At 38.6% G+C, this 19,234-nt stretch overlaps 1 protein-coding gene across 5 annotated transcripts in view; it reads left to right on the plus strand.

The window, feature by feature from the left end:
* ttll5 (tubulin tyrosine ligase like 5) overlaps positions 1 to 19,234 on the plus strand; it is a 64,990-nt gene that overhangs the window by 19,828 nt on the left and 25,928 nt on the right. For all 5 annotated transcript variants that reach the window (XM_023352425.1, XM_023352422.1, XM_023352426.1 and 2 more), the window contains 13 exons: positions 138 to 199; positions 3,760 to 3,842; positions 6,499 to 6,603; positions 6,732 to 6,823; positions 7,455 to 7,517; positions 8,056 to 8,204; positions 8,452 to 8,707; positions 13,049 to 13,166; positions 14,151 to 14,297; positions 14,420 to 14,508; positions 15,732 to 15,856; positions 16,108 to 16,680; positions 16,758 to 16,942. In XM_023352425.1, coding sequence (XP_023208193.1) covers positions 138 to 199; positions 3,760 to 3,842; positions 6,499 to 6,603; positions 6,732 to 6,823; positions 7,455 to 7,517; positions 8,056 to 8,204; positions 8,452 to 8,707; positions 13,049 to 13,166; positions 14,151 to 14,297; positions 14,420 to 14,508; positions 15,732 to 15,856; positions 16,108 to 16,680; positions 16,758 to 16,942 — 2,047 coding nt within the window. The remainder of the gene's footprint in view (positions 1 to 137; positions 200 to 3,759; positions 3,843 to 6,498; positions 6,604 to 6,731; positions 6,824 to 7,454; positions 7,518 to 8,055; positions 8,205 to 8,451; positions 8,708 to 13,048; positions 13,167 to 14,150; positions 14,298 to 14,419; positions 14,509 to 15,731; positions 15,857 to 16,107; positions 16,681 to 16,757; positions 16,943 to 19,234) is intronic.

Consider the following 19,234-nt stretch of genomic DNA (forward strand, 5'->3'; position numbering starts at 1 on the left):
ATCCAACCTGCTAAGAAGACAACCGTTCATAACTCTGTAATAGCTGTAGCCACAAAAATACTAGAGCAGCACAAATATTTAGTTATTTGAAATATTTGTTTGATTAAAAATTTCATACCTACTCTGTCTTTTTACAGCGATGCACCATTGGATCTGAAGATAAAGGCTAGCATGATTTCAGACATGCTTTCACTTGTGGGTGAGTGCATGCTGAAACAATGAACAAATACATATTTTATTTTGTTTTATGGTTTTCCACTAGTAATTCATCTTGATGAACCGAGGCATTTCAAAACACTTTGAAATACCTTGTTGCTGAAAGGTGCTGTACAAATCAAATTTGATTGATTGATTGATTGATTGATGCATGCATACTACCTCCAAAGGTATTCACACCTGTTCAACTTTTCTAAAATTTTCAGTTTCAACCACATACTTCAAAGTATGATGATTATGATTTTATTACAAAAAACAACCCTAGGTGGTGTATAAATGTGGTGTATGGAAAATAAGATCTAATTGTTGTTTCACAATTTTTTACAAAAAAAAAAATACAATCATGACATTGTATTCACCTCTTTTACTCTGATACCCCTAAATACAGTACAGATAGCAACTAAGTCACATAATTGGGAGATAAACTCCACCTCTGCCTAATGTAATCTTTACGTAAATACAGCCAAGAACCTCAAAGATTCTTAGACACCATTATCGAACTACATGGTTTGTGGCAATAAAGAGACATTGTACTACTTTTTTTCAATAGGGAATTTATTCCATAAAGCCCGGACTTTTAGAGTGCATGACTAATAACTGTTTTGTTGACAAATTCATTATGTATGGATTTCTTCACCTCCTCCAGAGCTACCACAGCACGCTTAACTCCTACTCTAATTATGGGAATGTGAAATACATACGCATACCACACTTTCAGATGTATTTGTAAAATTAAATAATATATTTTTTCTTCCACCTTACGTGTATGCACTGATTTATCACAATTCCAATAGATTTTGGGTTGTGACGTTACAAGATGTGAAAAGTTCAAAAAGTATGTGGCAGTGTCGCTTCAGGCACAGTTCAGACATCCGTTCTTAACACTAAATCAGAATGTTGTAATTATTATACATCGTTTGTTTTTATTCACCACCCTATTGACTTTGCTGCTGGTCGGTCACTCTTGTGGTGTGCAGGTTTCAAGCTGTTCGAGACAGTTGCCTATTGTTTAATGTTTTCCAGCATTCCACTCTAAGCTGAGTTTGCGCAAACGACTTTCAAAAAAGCTGCATGGTTTTAAAGGAAGCATTCCTGTGTTGAAATATTAAACCACAACGTTTATTAATTAGCATTAAATTACACTCGGATCAAATTGAATACACATGCCTGAGTGTTTTTTTAATTGTCATCAAGCTTCAGCCCAAGGCACAGATAAGAAGTCTATCTATGATGCCTCCTTTCTTAATAAATTTTTTTCCATATTTATTTTGCCCTGTTTAGGGTCTTGGGTTCCCTCTATTCTTGATTTGATGTTTTCATGCAAAGAATTACTAAACCATGTTAGATCTGTAACTACTGATAATTCGGGTGTGAAAACATGTTGTTTAGAATGTATAATATCATGTAATTCCTGGCTTATTGTTGTTCAGGTTATCCTCTGCCCACTTATGACTTCTATAAATATTATGAGCTCTTATGTTTATCTGTGGTCCCAGGCTAATGATATTAGAGGAATGGCTAGTATGTGCATGTGTACACTTGTGCATGCCCAAATGTGTGTGTGAGATATGCTGGGCCATGCTGTGGCTTGAAACTCTCCCCTCTGGCTCATTAAATGAAAGAGTAGAATCATAAATTGCCAGTTATCTTTGGACTGAGATGTTCCTTGCGGGTCTGGAGAAAATGAGCAGTGGCATGTAAAACATAGCACATCTATTATGTACCAAACAAAGTCTCTGTTGGCTGATAACGCTTGGGCTGCATCCCAGTTCTGTAAATAATGACAGCATTCCATTAGCATTCATTCCCTGCCTGTGTGTAGCTGTCAACTCCATGTCACCAGTGTTTGTAATAATTGCAGTGTTTAGGCGAGAGCATGACAGGGGCCTGATGCCTGACGGCTCGAAAGAGGCAGAACAAACAGCCTCAAGCTAAAAGCTGTCAATAGGCTTTATTCAGTTCATATGAGAGTGCAAGATATGACAAACAAATTTATTCAGCTGTTCACTGGGCTTTGGGAGGGTGTGGGAAGCAATAAACAATAAAATTAAACTCATAAATATTTTTGTCAGGGTGGGAACATTTTGCTGAGATGAGATGAATGTGATGCACTTAATACATTAGCTGTTTTCTATAAATAGAATATTAGGATTTTCTTTACTTCCTTGACCCTGTGTTTGTTTTTATATGCTTCAAATTTTCAAACTTCTATGTATTTTATTGGGGTTTTATGTGATAGCTTAACACAAAGTAGTGAGTTGGGAGCTGCAGAGATTCAGAGGTCAAAATAGAGAAACTGTTGACTGGACAACTGTTGTTTGTGGACTTCGCACAACTAGATGAAGTCACTACATGTGGAAGAAAACCAACCCTGAACACACTGTTTTTGGTCAAATGTACTGCTGGGGTGCGGGTCTTGACAGGAACTGGGAAGCTGGTCAAATTTGTATTGGGTAAATATTTTTAAAAGATCTTTCCAATTCAATTCACATTTAATAAAAACAATGCTTTATTTATCCCAAAGGGAAATTAAATATTGTAATTGATATCATGCAAGTATCTTAAAAGTGTCATTTTAGATGGTGATGCTGTGGGCAGGAAGGATCTCCAGTAGCAGTTAGTGTTGCAATAAATCTGAGGAGGCCTATGACTGAAGAATGTTGTTGTTTGACATATTGGTGTTGCTGTAATGATATGCTAACAGCTCAATATCTGGGCAGCAGAGACAATATTCCACAGTAACATATCCTGCTTAACACCATCAGTTGTTGGCAAGCACTGCTAATCCACCTCATTTGCTTTTACTGCTTCTCTTTAAATCTCTCTCTGGTCATCTAGTCAGAAACCTGGGCAGAGAAACATTGGAGTAGAGGATATTATGATGAACGAAAGCAATGGTTCCTATTTTTCTCTCTTCTGCATCCATGAAGTCTCCTTTACAACTCCTCTGGAGTTTGGGGTCAAAGCTCAGGTATTTTTCAAGCTTTTGAGATTCTAATCAGCTGCTCTCAGATGTAAAAACCAATAACTTGTTGCCACCTCAAAGTAAAAGTGTAAGAGCAAAAATCCCTCCAGCTCACAACATCCAAACTAGATTGAATAATCATCCAAACATGAGATGCCTCAACCAAAAACAATTTACAGAAAAATAGCAAATCAGAACTAAGGTAACAGAGCTACTCCAACATGCTGCCATAATGAGTGGCATTATTCTAAAAGAAAATAAAAAAATTCATTCTGCTTTATAACTGGACACTACTTTGTGTTGGTCTACTGTATAATGTAAAATCCCAATAACATACATTGAAGTGACCAAATATGGAACTGTTAACTGCTTAACAGCGCTTGCTGCTGGCTTTTTACTTCTCTAAGTAAAACCTAAAACTGAAAAGTAGCCAGGTGATAGTATACACAGCCTTTTTAGGTTTTTTTTCTAACTTGGATATTGTGATTTTAAAACTCTATCCACCCTGTTTTGCTTTAAATCTTTTTTGATTTCTTGAAGATTATGGTACTGACTCCCGAGTTTCTCTCTCTTTGCAGGCCTTGTGGGTCAAGACCCTCTGTCGAAACAGCCTCGTTCAGATCGATTCACAGTCGACAAGAAGGCGGCACCAAGACTACAGGTAGAGGATAACAAAGCTTTGCACTCATTCACCCTTCCTTGGGTCGCACTGCATTTTATCCTCATGCAGCAACAGGGGGATAAAACAGTACATTTCTGCAGCTGCCACTGAGCTCTTCCCTCACCCTCCTGGAAAATGTACTGTAATGTGAAACAACTGCTAATGTAATTAAAGTGTTTGAGTGACATCAGCTTGAAAAAGCTGAGAACTCGGTGCCTTAGTTTTTTATCATTTCTAATCAAATGACTAATGTTCTCTTCGGGTCATGTTGCCTAATGATGCCACGACAGCTAATTCGCTTGGCTCCTCTGCTTGACTACTGCATCAAGTTGTGGTGCAGCACTGCCGGAGGAAGATTACTAAAGCAGACAGATTTCTGCTCCACCTCATGTTGTGTTAAGGAGCTTATTTAGACACATAGTGACAATGTTTTACAGTGGCGTGTCGATGCGGTTTGCGTGTTGTCATGTGCCTTTTGTAAAGACTTAAGGGTAACACAAATGTCCTCATGCAGAAGTGTTTTTTTGCTCCAACAACCACTTTGCAAAGCAAGCTGGTTTTATTCGGACTCAGACATATTAATCTTTTGTTTTTTTCCACTTGTAATTCCCTGATGCTTGTTACTTCGCTGCTAAAAAACTACTTGCTGCTTTTTTCTTGATTTAATTATGTGGCTTAACTATTTTTCACTGTGACAGACAGATGGCTTCTATTGATTCCTAATGCTGCGTTTTCAATAGGACTTTTCATTACATTAGCAAAGTGGCCCTTTACAAGTAAAAGGTTCAGATGCTGCATTGCACCGCTGGCCTCAAAAGGACTTAACTATGCAGAATCTCAAATGTTCAGTGCCTTGCAAATAATGTGAACTCCTTGACCCATTCCATGTTTTATCATGCCGTAGCGTCAAACTTTACGTTTTATTGGAATTTTTTGTGATAGATCAACACAAAGTCACATATAATTGTGAAGTGGATAGATTTTTTTTACAACCTGAGTTTATTTGTGTGTAATTTAATATTAGTATAAAAACAGTTATTCTGTGAAGCTCTCGAGATACACCAAGAAGGGCAAGGTGTGGAGAAGTTTAAAGCAGTTAAATTATATAACAATATCACAAGTTTTGAATGTCTCATGAAACACTGTTAAACCCGTCTAGTATTTGAAACATTATGGCACCACTGCAAACCTGGTCATGCAAGGAGAGCTTTATTGAGTAAAATGACCATGGTAATTTTGAAGTAACTGCAAACAATCTGACAACTATTAATCATGCAATCTGGAAAGTGCTGACTTGGAAATGTCTCGTACTTTCCTGCAATTGTAGTGGCAGCATCATGCTGTGGAGATGCTTTTCTTTCAGCAGGAACAGGGAAGATGGATGGAGTAACATAGAAGGTAACCCTAAATGCAAAACTATTATAACAGGGATGGTCATTTTGGATGCATCCATGCTGCGACACACATGGATCAAATGGCTGGATTTCCTCTTTAGAGTAACAGTTCTGTGGAGGTCGGGTAATGAGTCATTCAGTTGATTAAGGTGTGTTGGAGTTTAGGTACATCTGAAAGTTTTAGGCTAGTTGCAATAGACTCTAAATTGTGGTGAAGTTTCATCATATAACAGATGTTTACTCTAAACTTACTGCCAGAGGGGCAATTGAAAAAAGGTGGTTTTTTGTGTTACTGTGGACCAGTCAAAGTCTAGGCCTAAACTCAATTTAAAATCAATAGCATGGTTTAAAATGTAATGTTTACAGATGCTCTCCATCCAATCTGACTGTGACAGAGCGGGCTAAAAAGTCTCAAAATCAATCTGGTCACAAGTTATCCCGAGTCACATGCAGCTGTAATGTCAGTGGTTTCTGTAAAGTAGTAGTTTGGATGGGCTTGGTAGAAACTTCTGAGATTTTGAAATGCATATGAAGAATATATTGAAAAGGTTTTTTTTTTCTTTTCATCTTCGTCACAATTATGCACAACATTGTGTTGGTCTGTCACATAAAATCCAAGTAAAATTAATTGAATTATGTAATTACCATGTGACAAAATTTGAAAACATTCAAGTAGAGTAAATAACTTTGTGAGGCATGCACTACATACATGGCGCAAAACCACACCATAGCTGTCACAGAGGCTCTGTGAGAATATTGGGCCTACAGGGAACCTGTTCTTCCATTTCACTCTTTAACAGTTGAAACTTTTGCTGTGGGATTAGGCCATGTCACTGCTTGGCTGCCTTTACAACCCTCCAGCCGCATCAGGCAAATTAAACATAATCCCTCTGCTATTTAGATGACAAATTACGTATGTGATCCTGTGGGGTTGTGCCCAGCTTACTGGCTGCTGTCCCAAACTGCATGCCAAAGTTGTCAGTCAGAGGGGCCAACCGGAATGCCAGTGCATTGCAAAAATGTGCTATTTCTGTAACAGGGAGAAGAGAAAAATAGAAACTCTTGTTGCCTGTGGCATAGTTTGCACATTTTTCATTCATAAATGGAAGTTAAATATGTAGATGCAAAGGAATTATGTTTTAGTCATAGTAGTTAATTATACTTCTTCTACAAGATTGAACTTTAACATCCTTTAGGGCTAAATATAGATAATTTTTAACATTGGACATTAATAATGTTTTTATGTTCTTATCTCTTTACAGCACAGGACTGTATCAGCCGTTAGTTCGGAAACAAATGGATTAAACGACAAGCCAAAAGCTAAAAGCAGCCTAGAAGAGAGCACTCTGAACTTGACTACTGAGGAGGTAAGCCAGGGTGTTGCATGTTGTCAGAAAAGCAGCAGAGGCCACGCTGACTTTCATGCACTGTCTTAATAAAATATGGCATCCTTTTTAATACATCATGTTTTTTTTTCTTTTTCTCTTGAATGTAGATCAAAGTGCTGAGAAGGATAAGGGAGGAGTATGAGAGAAGAGGGGGTTTCATAAGAATCTTCCCCACCCAGGATACATGGGAGCTTTATGGGTAATCAGAGGCAGATACCTTAAAAGGCCTCAAGCTGTTTGTTACAGTCTCCTGATAACATGGAAATTCAAGATAATTTAGGATAATCCGCACAAATAGAGTCAAACCAGGGATCCTACACAGCCTGGAAAAGTTCGGAGCTTGACAAATGTATGGAAAAGCAAATGAGTTAAAAAAAAATCCATCTATCCGTTTGTATTTGGATTCCCTAACTGTAACCAAAAACATTAAAGATAAAGGAGCAGGGTCCTTATATGTAAAAAAAAAAAAAAGTGTTATCTTTCAGGATCACAATTGTTTAATGTCAGAATTGGGGCTGAAACAATAAACCTGATTAATTGTGATGAATTAATTATTGAAATAATTGTCAGCTGTTTTAGCAATCGATTAATTGTTAACTTGAGTACTCAGACTCAAAAACTGCCAATTGCTGAAAGAACAACTAGGTCAGAGCAGGAATTAATCCCAATTATATAAAGAACAGTCTATTTCAGGTTATTTTGCTGGATTTCATTCGTAGATGTCCTAAAAACTGAATTTTATGACATCTATAAAAACACATTGAACTTAAGGCTTGAAAAAGATTAAAGCTATTTTGAATTGTGTTTGTTTTTCCTCCTTTTTCTGTCAGACCATATCTCGAGTCCAAGCCATCACTGAACTCCTTGCTGGCAAAGCGACTTTTCCATGGAAGGTAAGCATTCCCATTGCGGTTGGAAGGCAGGAACACATCTTTCCTTTGGCTTATGGAAAAGCTTGGATTCTCTCTTGTCTGTATTTTATACTTTGATTGCACAGGTTAGAGGACTCATTAAAGAGATGAAGAAGCTTTTCCAACATGTTCCTCGTGTCTGCTCAGCATTGTGGTGTTGATTTGGTGACAGGAAAGAAAAGAGTGATAGATGATTAATGCTTAGTTAGGAACCCATTTTTATTTTAGTAAAGCAGCCTTCATTTAGGTTCTTTAGTTTAGTTTTGTTTTAAGCCTTCTATTTTCCATATTTGTTAGGTAATCAGACTGATTGGTTACTGCTTCAACCCGTTAGATGCTGCTGTTTGGCATTTATCTTCTTTGTTTTGGATCATCATACTTCAGGAGAAGCTACACAATATTTTTGTGTTTTTGACAAGCGACTTGGAATTTAAAAGAAGTATCTTCCTCCTTTTTAATTGTTGAATGACACGAATCCAAATAACAATGCCCCACTGTTCACATACTGTTCTGTTGTCAGACCCATTAACAGGAACACTCACCTGGTGGCGGACACAGCTCATGGCCGTCACGTTGTTCAGTATGAGAGGAAACTGCTGTCTCTGGAAGCACAAAAAAAGAAAGAACGCCACCTGAGTCATCACTCTGCTGCGAGGGGAAAAAAACTGAGTAGGTCTGATGTATTCTGCATGTTACTGTGTGTGGAGTTAAGTAGAACAACATAACATGTTACAGCACTTTTGGTTTTAATAAATAACTCCCCTGTGTCATGGTAAGGTTGGCCAAAAATGACTCGGAATGAGTTCATTTCTTCGCAGCAACAATAAAAAACCTTTTCTGAGCACATGCCTGTTTTATCCCAAATGCCTGTGATGTAACTGACATTTGTCTTTTCTTGCACTGCCGCACACCTCAGGGAAGGAATCCAGGGCCTTCCTGGCTGAAAACAGAAGCCAAGAGACCGAGGAGTGTTCTCAGGAGGAAATCGAGGAGGTGAAACAACCTCTTGAGCCACTCCCGCTCAAGGTTTTGGTAATGGAGCAAAGTAAACAAATGGCCATTCCACTGGAGCAAAGCCACAACAAACCTGAGTCCAGCTCAGACACAGCCATGCAAAATGCCAGGCCCTCAGTCAACCTCCTGAACGTCCTTCAGCAGGGGCTGGACCTCAGGTCAGTCTATATTCTGGGCTAATGTTAGTGTTGGATACTGTTCTTATATTTCACATTTCAAAAGAATGTTTATAAACTTGCTCCGGTCGCTAAGGGTGTACAAGGAAGAAGGTGAGCCTTACATTGCAAGTATTTATATGCCCTGAATAGGTTTTTAACATTTTGTTATTGGTATTTTTTGTATGTACCAATAACAATATAAATAACAATATAAATGTAATGTAGTGTATGTATGCAGGTTTTCAAAAAAAATTTACACTTTCCTTGCAATATGTAAAAGTTAAGTGAATATGTGTGTCCCATGAGTTATCTTTTGTTGGAGTTACAGCTACAAGCCTTTTTTGAAGGTATGTCTCTACCAAGGGTGTAACTTTGTGTTGAAAATTGGTGGGGACGCATTGTGGAGAAGGAGAATATGGGTGGGTCTGATGCACCACAGTTATACGACCTGAAGGCCTTTTTAATGGGAATAAGGCCAAAACTTAAATGTGAATCCCATATAGTCTTATATCCAATATTCAGTAAATTAGGATATACAGCCTGATGAGGCTTGTCAGATTAATTGTATCTTTTGAAAATAACCTTTTAGCTGGTGTTAAATACACAAAGAGATATAAAGATGTTAAAGATCTATATAATGTCTGTTACTTGGTGATGTAATTTCTAAAAATTTTACTTTTCAGTCATTCTATGTTATGGAATGAGTCTGTATATTTGCTCAATGCTTGCCTACAGTTGAAAACAGTTACACAATTTACTGACATTTTTTGTGAAGAATTATCACAATAATATAGTTGCCTTTTGTTGCCTGATTTTATGAAGTGCTTAAAAACATCAACAACATTAGATTTTGTAACAATCAAAATGTTATTAAGGAATTAATAAAAACAGAATGAACAGCTTCTGCGTCAAATGAATCCTTTTCCGTGCAAACTTTGTATTTTTCAATTGTGATTCTGAATTGGCATAAATCTGGACCCTGCTGAATTACACATAGCGGATGAGATATGTTAACATAGCAAACATATTTGTTTACTATAAAATTATACAATAAGGCAGGTCTTAATTCATTTTCATATCTTTTTCTGTCTCACATGCGATTCTGCAGCTGTCCATGTCTCTGTACTTAACATCACACAAAAAACCATTGGAATTGCAACTAATAATTAACAGAGCTGAATCTCAGAGCAAAGATTACGTTCAAGTGTATCAGGAATTAACATTAGAAAGCACAAAAACATTTCCCACACTGAAAGTACGTAAAAACAGAACATTCAGTCTGTTACAGTTTTATGTTTTTTTGAGTTTTCAGGCTTAATGTTTATTTTGCAATAACTAAGAAATAATCGTCGGAACACTTGTGGTGGTTGCTTAGCTAATTTTAACACCTGCTCTACTGATAATCTGTCAGAAAGTAGATGTGTCGGTTGCCTTATTTTTGTGCTAACTGAACCGAAACATGTCGAACTGCGGAGCAAAGGTAGATATTAAGGTTGTCGAAGTTGAGCTATAGCATAGTTAACTGACTCCCCACTTTCTTTAAAGTTTTAATTTATTTTTAAATTAAAACTTTTTACAGACCTATGAAATGTGATTCCCTTGGCCCTGTATATCTTGCTGGCATAGCAAAACATTGTCCCTTTTTCAGATTCTTTGCATTTGTCATTTTCTAAACCACCTTTACTACCACTCATTACCAAGCAACAGCGCATGTGGCACACTGCCGTGCATAGTAAGTCACGTGATGTCCAATCTACGGGCTCTCTGAGCGGACCTGCCATTTACGTTTTCTACAAAGGAATGCTAGAAATGATTAACTGGCTGCTAATGCTTTGAACACAGCGCGCAGCTACTGCGAAGTTACTGTCCGTAAATAGAAGCAGGCACATAAAGAAAAAAAGGTGTTTGAAATATTGGTGGGGACTGTCCCCTTTAAGTCAAAGTTGGTGGGGACATGTCCACTCCAGTCCTTCAGGAAGTTACACCTATGATCTCTACCAGCTTTGTGCTTCTTGAAGCTGAGATTATTGCCCATTTTATTTGCAAAGTAGCTCTGGCTCAGTTAGAGAATATGAAAAGTCTTGGAATATAAATTTTCAAGTCTTGCCACATTTTCTTAGTTAGAATTTTGTATTGCCACAGCATGATGCTGCCACTACCGTGCAACAACTCCTACATTTATGTTTGTAGGCTGGATGGTGGAGAAGTTCTTAGCACTGTTTCTAAATTCAAATAATACTTATGAGCCTTATCTCAGTTGCATGCTCTTCCTGTGCATGCCCGTGTTCCCTCCAGGTACCCAGCTTGTCCAAGATACGTAAGCATAATCGTTTTATAGAAACTGTCCCTAGGTTTGGATGAGTGTGTCTGTGCATGTTTGTTTGTGCTTTTTGCCTCTGTGTTGCCCTGTGCTGGAACGCTGAACTGCTCAGGCTGTACCCTGCCCTTTGGCTGCTAGAGACAGCCACCAGTCCCCTTTCCACCCTGGAGAGAGTGTTACTGAAATGGGTGTATGGATCAATGTTTGTTTTCAGAACAAATGTACCTTCTTAATTTTTTAATAACTTTGCAGTTAAATTATATGATGTGGTTTTTTAGTTATGCTGTGCTGTATGCAGAATGTGTTTATCTAATCTTTTAGTTTTTTACAAGTTCCAATATAAAAGTTTTCCAGCCTTTTGACTTTTAATGAGTTCCACAGGAGGTCATATGCAAACACTATGAACTGTAGTTTCCTGTATATTTGTTTCCAAGACTACAGTCTCCTGATGATTTTAAATGTTTCCTTGATATTATAACCCGGCAAAGTATTACAATAACAAGTCTGAGTTTGTTGAAAAATCTATGGGATTTCTTAGAGTGTATGAAGCTGGGAAATGATCATCTAGCACATGAGTTTGCATTTCACAGGATTTTATCTTAAAAAGATACTGTTTTCTGACAGTTCTCTTGATAAGCTGACCTATCTGTACCAAAAGTTACATTTTAGTAACTTTTGGTTGAAAGTAATACTATATTTATCTTATAGTTCAATAGTTTTTTAGTTCCTTAGATGATAAAATTGAGAATTTGAGTGAAGTCGCTTGTTGTCAGGTTTGTACTTGATCATAGACTCCAGTAAAAACAGGCCTTTATTGAATGAAAACTACAAAATACCTGAAATTATATAATCATTACATCTTTACATTCTTAACCACTATTTACAGTTAAATTTTTTGAAAAGAAATTTCCCACATGCATTCTGTGAGTTGAATTGAGTGAAACTAGTTGATTAATATGTGTGGACACAAAGTCTAGACATGGATTGGACATTTGAATATACTTTGATTTAAATTACAGACATCAATCTCCAGTTTCCAAGGGATGGTTTGTCTCTTCTTCACACCTAAATCAAATAATTACATCATTAACAGAACTCTGTAGAAAGTTGGTCTCAAGTCATTAGAACTATGTTGTCTTCCAAGTCTGCTAGATTCATTTTGAAACAAGTGTTCACGGTGACGTGCTCTCTTCTCTTGCAAAATGGCTTTTTCTTGCCACTCTTTCATAAAGGGCAGTTTTGTGGGGTCGACTACTAACAGGTGTTCTATTAAGATATTATCCAACCTGAGCTGTGGATCTCTGTAGCTCCTCCAGAGTTACTTTGTACTTCCTGGCTGCTGTCCTGAAGCTACAATCAATCATAGTTAAAAAAGTAATCTGAATTTGATCTCAGTATTTGGCATCTGCGCCTTTTGTTTACAGCAGGGGTGTCAAACTCCAGTCCTCAAGGGCCGGTGTCCTGCAACTTTTAGATGTGCCTCTGCTGCACCACACCTGAATACAATAATTAGGTCATTAAGGCTCTGGAGAACTGATCTACACAAGAAGGAGGCAATTAAGTCATTTCATTCCAGCGTTTTGTACCTGTGGCACATCTAAAAACTGCAGGACAGCGGCCCTGGAGGACTGGAGTTTGACACCTGTGGTTTACAGAGATTAAGAGGAGCTCCTAGAGCAGGGGTGGGCACTCCTGGTCCTCGAGGGCCGGTGTCCTGCAACTTTTAGATGCATCTCTACTTCAACACACCTGAGTCAAATAATGAGGTCGTTAGCAGGACTCTGGAGAACTTGACTGCACTTAGGAGGTGATTCAGCTGTTGGATTCAGGTGTGTTGGACCAGGGAGACATCTAAGAGTTGCAGGACACCGGCCCTCGAGGACCAGGATTGCCCACCCCTGTCCTAGAGCATACCAGCACATCAAAATATAATGTCTTTGCAAAGATAAAAATTAACTGCTTTCTCTTAATTGTGTACTTTACCATTTTAAATGGTTTTCATCTCTCTGCTTTATTTTCAGCAAAGTGCAGGCTCGGATGGCTTTTTCCTCTTACCTTCAGAGAGTCCAGTGCAGGCTTTTAGTTGAGAGCAAAACCAACTCTATCCCAACCTGGCCAGATGATGACAACGACCAAATGGTAAGGTCTCATTGGTAGTCAGATATGCCAACATTAGCGTTATTAGCTTGTGTGCCTTGTCCTGACACTGTTGTGTTGTTCTGCTGTTTTTGTCTGTACCCTGTACCTCTACCCTGTTCTCCCAGGATTTTAGAATTTTAAGTATTATATATATATTTTTAAAAGTTATTTACCTGTTTATTTGTTATCGTTTAGTAGGGTATTAGTCAGTGCCTAATTATTGTACATGCCACTAGTCTATATGGGTATATTTATACTTTCACCGTTGTTTGTATATCTATCTGAAATTTTATCTTTCTGTCCAGGGACTGGGTAACTTTAGTTCATTTGCAGCAATTCTTTTAATAAAAAAATCCATGTCAAATAAATGAGTTCTATTCTGTTTTACTTATGCGCTTTTACCTCTCTCCCCATGATATTTTTTAGTACAAGTAGAATTGGTGGAACACTCCAAAGCATTGTTTCCTAACTATGAATTTCCATTGTAATTATTTAGTCATTTGTGCTACGTAGCTGAAATGTGTATTAGACATTTGTGGCCACAGTGAAGGAAAACGTGGAGTGTAAGAGGCAGTCTGACTGGAAAGTCTTCAGTATACATCATCATCAGTGACCTCAAACCAAATCAGTTAAATTGGGGTGGACTCTTTTTTCTTTTTGAAGAACTAAAGCAAATGGGATATTTAAAAGCAGACTATGATGAATCAGTATTTCTGCATAGCAGTGCTAAGATAATTTACATGTATTTTTTTTTTTCTATTTCTTTTTTATCGCCCTGCAAGGGGTCTTTTTGTGGGCTCTATTGCCCCTTTTTCAAAGTAGGCTGACAGGGAGAAAGGGAGAATGAGAGGGGGGAAGACATGCGGTAAACGTCGTTGGGTCCGGGAGTCGAACCCGCGACAGCCGCGTCGAGGCCACGTTGCCTCTGAATGTGGTCCGCCACCACGGCACGCCAATTTACATGTATTTTATTTGTCTGGACAGGAGCTTGTGATACGATTCTTGAGAAGAGCTGCCACTAACCTTCAACAAGACATAAACATTGTGTTGCCCAATCACCAGTTACCACTCCAAGATCGCAGACGCATCCTGTCCTACCAGTTAGGAGAGTTCATCCACTGTTACAATAAGGTACTTCATCCAATAATTCAGTTTAATCACAGCATTTTGTCCTGATGAGGGACTGAAACTTAAGAGAATCATACTTGGATAACTGAGACCAGCTGCCTTCTGCTTTCCTTTCTCTTTTACAGGAAACTGAGTTGATGACAAAGCAGGAAAGTGGCGAAGAGGAGCATTGTGTTAACGAGAGTGTATTTCAAGAGTACATTATGGGAGCAAGGTTTGTGTGTCTTTTAGTGGGTTTTAAAACCCACTAAAGACCTCCTTCATTCATTGCTTGGCTATACACCGGTGTATTTCTATTGTATTTTTCAAAAGTAGTCATACTCCATGAACCTTCCCAGATTTTCTCACCTTACAGTCACAAACTTTAATGAATTCTGTTATTATTTTATGTGATAGACCAACACAACACAATGTACAGTTGTGAAGTGGAAAAAAAACCACATGGATTTTAACATTTTCTACAAATTTGAAAAATGTATGCTTTTTTATATACCCCAAGCTAGAATCTTGCACAACTAATTGCTGTGAGAAGTAACTCAAGGTATGTTAGAGAACATTAGTGAACAAAAAAACATGAATACACAGCCGAAAGGTCAGGACCAAAGTTTAAAGCAGGGTTGGTGCTTAAACAACAGTTCCCCAAGATTTGGAGCTCTGCTCATTCAATCATCCAAGGCAATTGCAAGGCGTGTTAGTTTATGAAGCAGAAAAGAAACCCTTGGTAACTTTAGGAGAAATGCAGAGATCCACGGCTCATCTGGAAGAACCTGTTGACAGAATAACCATTAGTCATGCACTCCACAAATTATACGAAGAGTGGCAAGAGAAATATATTGTTGAAAGAAACCTATAAGAACACCAGCCTGCCATAAACCATGTAGGGAACTTTACAAACATGTGGAAAAAGAAACCAAAATTGAACTTTGGCCTTCATACAGAATACATTGTGTGGTAGAAAAATAGCAGATCTCCCTGAATCCATTGTTACCAAATGTGAAAAATGGCAGTGGCAGCATCATTCTGTGGGGATGCTTCACTTCAGCAGAAACAGTGAAGCTGGTCAAAGTTAATGAGAAGTTGGGTGGAGGTAAATATAGGAAAGTCTTGAACGTAAACTCGTTAGGAGCTCCTAAACAGACTGGTGTGAAGGTTCATCTTTGAGAAGGAAAACAATTATCAACTGTTTTCAATTGGAATGCTTTAAATCAAATCTTATGTATACAAACACAGAATTGTAAAACTTGTTGGAATGAATGTGTGTTTCTACTTCAAAGTTGTATGCTACTTTGTTTGTCACAAAATCCTAGTAAAATACAATGAAGTGAGTGTTTTTCTAACATGAAAACGTTACAAGAGGTGTGAATACTTTGGCTTGGCAGGATACATGGTAATATGAGCTAAGTGGCCTCATTTATTTTAATGTCTTTTTTTCCACAGTGAGAACGATCTGGAGGAAGTGCTGACATATTATACACATAGAAATAAATCAGCCAACGTCTTCTTAGGAAATAAAGTTAGAAGTGTCAAGGCTCAGGATTCAGGCAGCAGGGCAAATTCTAAAAGTAAGTTCCATATGTTTTATTTTTATTCATATTTCTGGTTTGCAGTACATTTTTTATATTATCTTGTGATATTAAAGAACAACTGCTTATTTTTTTGAACCACTTAAAAGTAAACAAAAGAAGAGTCATGTGAGATGGACAGGTCAGCCATCAAATGATTAGGACTCAGTGTTGGATCATAGTGTCTGTCAGAGTAGAGGAATGAGTGACTAATGATAACATAGCTTGGGCTTTCTTTCCCCTTTAAACAGCTTTGCCTGTGACCAAAGAGGACTCCAGAGCTTCAGAGTCCTCACTCTCTGCAGGGAAAGTCTGCAGTGACCCAAACATCAAATCCTCTGAGACTCAATTGCCTGTGCTGCGTTCAGACCAACAGGCTGACGTTACTGCCAGTAAAACTCAACCAGATGTCCAGTCGTCTCAGCACTGCTCCAGTTTTTCTCCAAGTTCAGGCTGCGCAAACATTCATCCACAGCACTGCTCTCCTACTACAAAATCCATTCCTCTTCACTGCCCCCCACCGCCGCCACCTCCGCAGCCACCGTCTTACGCACAGTCCTTGGCCAAGTCTAACTTTTGCCATTCGGAAACTCTTTCCGATCCTCCCGCATACACCTCTGCCCCCGTCATCACGCAGCCAAAAGTGAATCAGACACCCTCATCTACCAGCTCTAATGGAGCTTCTGCTGTGCCACCAAACCAGGCTCTGAGAAGGATTCAGTCTGTTACTACACCCACAACCAACTCCAAAACTACATTTGCAATACCAAGTGCCACGCACGTCTACAGCCAGACATTCTCTAGACCTACCTCAGCACACCAAGGTAATCGAAGTTCTGTTGCATGTGGCTTTCACAACTAAATTAATGTGATGTCTCACCCTTGTTTCTGTTCATTTTAGGAATGTACAGGAGCCGTTCCAAGCACAAGTCTAACTCAGAGGGGACTTTGAGGGACTTACAATCTTTGTCTGCCCAAGCCCAGTCAAATCAGCAAGCATTCATCTCAGCCCTGCAGAAACTGGCTGACAAGCAGGTTGCTCGCCACTATGCCAGCTCCAGTCACATCAACCTGCTGACACACCATGTGGGTTTCTTTTTTGTCTTGGTACATTATAATAATATATAATTCCTTTCCGAGGTTTATCTCATGTCGTAAAGCTCCCCCAATTTTTGAGCATTTAATTTAAGTTCGCGTGATCATTTGTACCAAAGGATTCATTTGCAGCTAAAAAAATCCTCCTAATATCAACATGTGAAAAGTTCAACCTTTTCTTCTTGGCTTACCATCAATACAGTGTAGGGTTGATCTGTTCATATTTTTTGGATCAGCTGTTTAATAACTAAATAGCAAAAGGTTTTTTATTGGAGCTTTTACAGAATTTGAATCAGATGAAGCTAAAACTTTGCCACCTGAGGAGCTCTGTCTGGAACATATTTAGAAAGGGTTTTTTGTTCCTAAATGCAAAATTTATAGATTTTTTTTGTACAGTTTTGGCTTAGTTACAGCCCTGACTATTGTTTTTCTCTCAGAAAATGGCTTTTTTGAGTTTATATGCTCTAGTTAATGATTACTCGATTGCTAAATCAGCCATCATTGAAATAATGATTACTTCAATTATTTCAATTGATTAATCACAATTAATCAGAATAACTGTCTCAAAATGTTTTAGATTTTATATGCAATTGTAATGTATGTAGTGTCTGCTGAAACAGGGATGTTCTGCACCTCAGAAACTAAGTTTAAGAAGATTAAGGTATGAAATTGGATCCACTCTGTCAGCCGGTACAAGAGGCTATGCAGATATTAAGCAGCTGTTAGCTGACCTCTGTAGTATTTCTTTCAAGGAAAAAAGTCTCTGTAATGTTTCATGTAGAGAGGAATTGTCAGTCTCACTGTGAGGTCTTTGATATTTTCCTTTGTTGATGCGTAAATCTGGCTTAGACCCCATGCTGATGGGCGGCGTGTAGCTGCTCATACTTTCAGCAGACCTGTTGGAGCCACGGAGGTCTGCTGCCTCTTTCAGCACACCTTCCTCCTTCAGCCCTCCACTCGCCTCCAGTCTGTGGGTTGGGGCGGCTGTGGGGGTGGGTCTGGAACTGAAGTTTAACGCTGGCTGGCCCAAAAAGCGGTGAGCCGCATCAAGCCATGGCTCTGTGTGAGGTCTCATTATCAGATGCACCATGGGGGAGTGATTTCTGTTGATACTTAACAGGCAGCCACTTTTTTTTGGTAATTGATGCTTATAAATGGAGGAATGTGGCAAATTGGCACTGAGCAGGGGAGTGGCAGCTTGGCTGGCTCCATCACCACCTTCTCCCATATTCTCCAATGGTTTGGCCCTCAGCATTGGGAGACCCTAAACCTTTCCTCCCTCTTTTGCCTCACTTCATTTTTTTTAAGTGAAGAGTTTTTTTGTGATGGCACCAGACCACACAGAGTGCAGGTTTTATGACTTTCTTTCTGACTGTACATTTTTCATTCTATCTGAAACTTGTTTGCTGTGTTTCCCAAGAGCAGTTAATCCAGGCCATGGCAGAAGCTTTAGTCAAATAGTCCAGTATTTGGCACTTATAGGGCTCAGAGAACATTTAGATTTTTCTAAGGCTCCGATTTAAGTCATTAAATCACTTTCTGGGCTAAATGGAGAACTTTGTAAACATGAACAACACTCCGCTGCACAGTTGACCTCAGGGTTTAAGTAATTACTCACTCTCAAGCAGGGCCATATAAACAGAAAGAGACTGACACTGAGTAAAACCAGGCATGGCCGCCATTTCCATCATGCTGCTGTGCAGTGATGCGACAATATGATTGTGGATCCTTTCACCATGTGTGTCTGTTTATGTCCACTGTTGTAAGATTGCCTTGTTTTAAATAAATAGAAAGTCCCGTAAACATGACAGAAGAGGATGGTGCAGAATAGAGATGGATAGCCCCTGAGAGAACATTTATTGTTTCTGTGAATCCCTACGTTTTGTCTCTTTATGAATATAAACAGTATCCACAATCAAACGTATTATATTTCCTCCATTTAGATTTTGTTCTTTGAAGGAATATAACTTGTCTAACTTTAGAAGTAAACTAGCGCTGTGGGTGTGTAACAACATGCTGACACATTTTTCTTTTATGTCGTACAAGGTCTGGCAGCTCAACAGTTTTCCCATTGGACATTTAGCGCACAGGAGGAAATAAAGTAAATAAAATACCACAACGGTATGATGTATGATTAATACTCCCATAATATTTCACTGAGACTACAGAGTAGCACTGAGATGAGGCTGATTGGGTTATAAGCACATTTCGACTGGAGAGTCATGATAACTGTTGCTGTTAAGGATGGAGGAGGCGGAGGTGAAGGTTGGATTTAGTGTTAAA

Source organism: Xiphophorus maculatus, chromosome 19 (assembly GCF_002775205.1).
Source record: "Xiphophorus maculatus strain JP 163 A chromosome 19, X_maculatus-5.0-male, whole genome shotgun sequence".
Taxonomy (NCBI): Eukaryota; Metazoa; Chordata; class Actinopteri; order Cyprinodontiformes; family Poeciliidae; genus Xiphophorus; species Xiphophorus maculatus.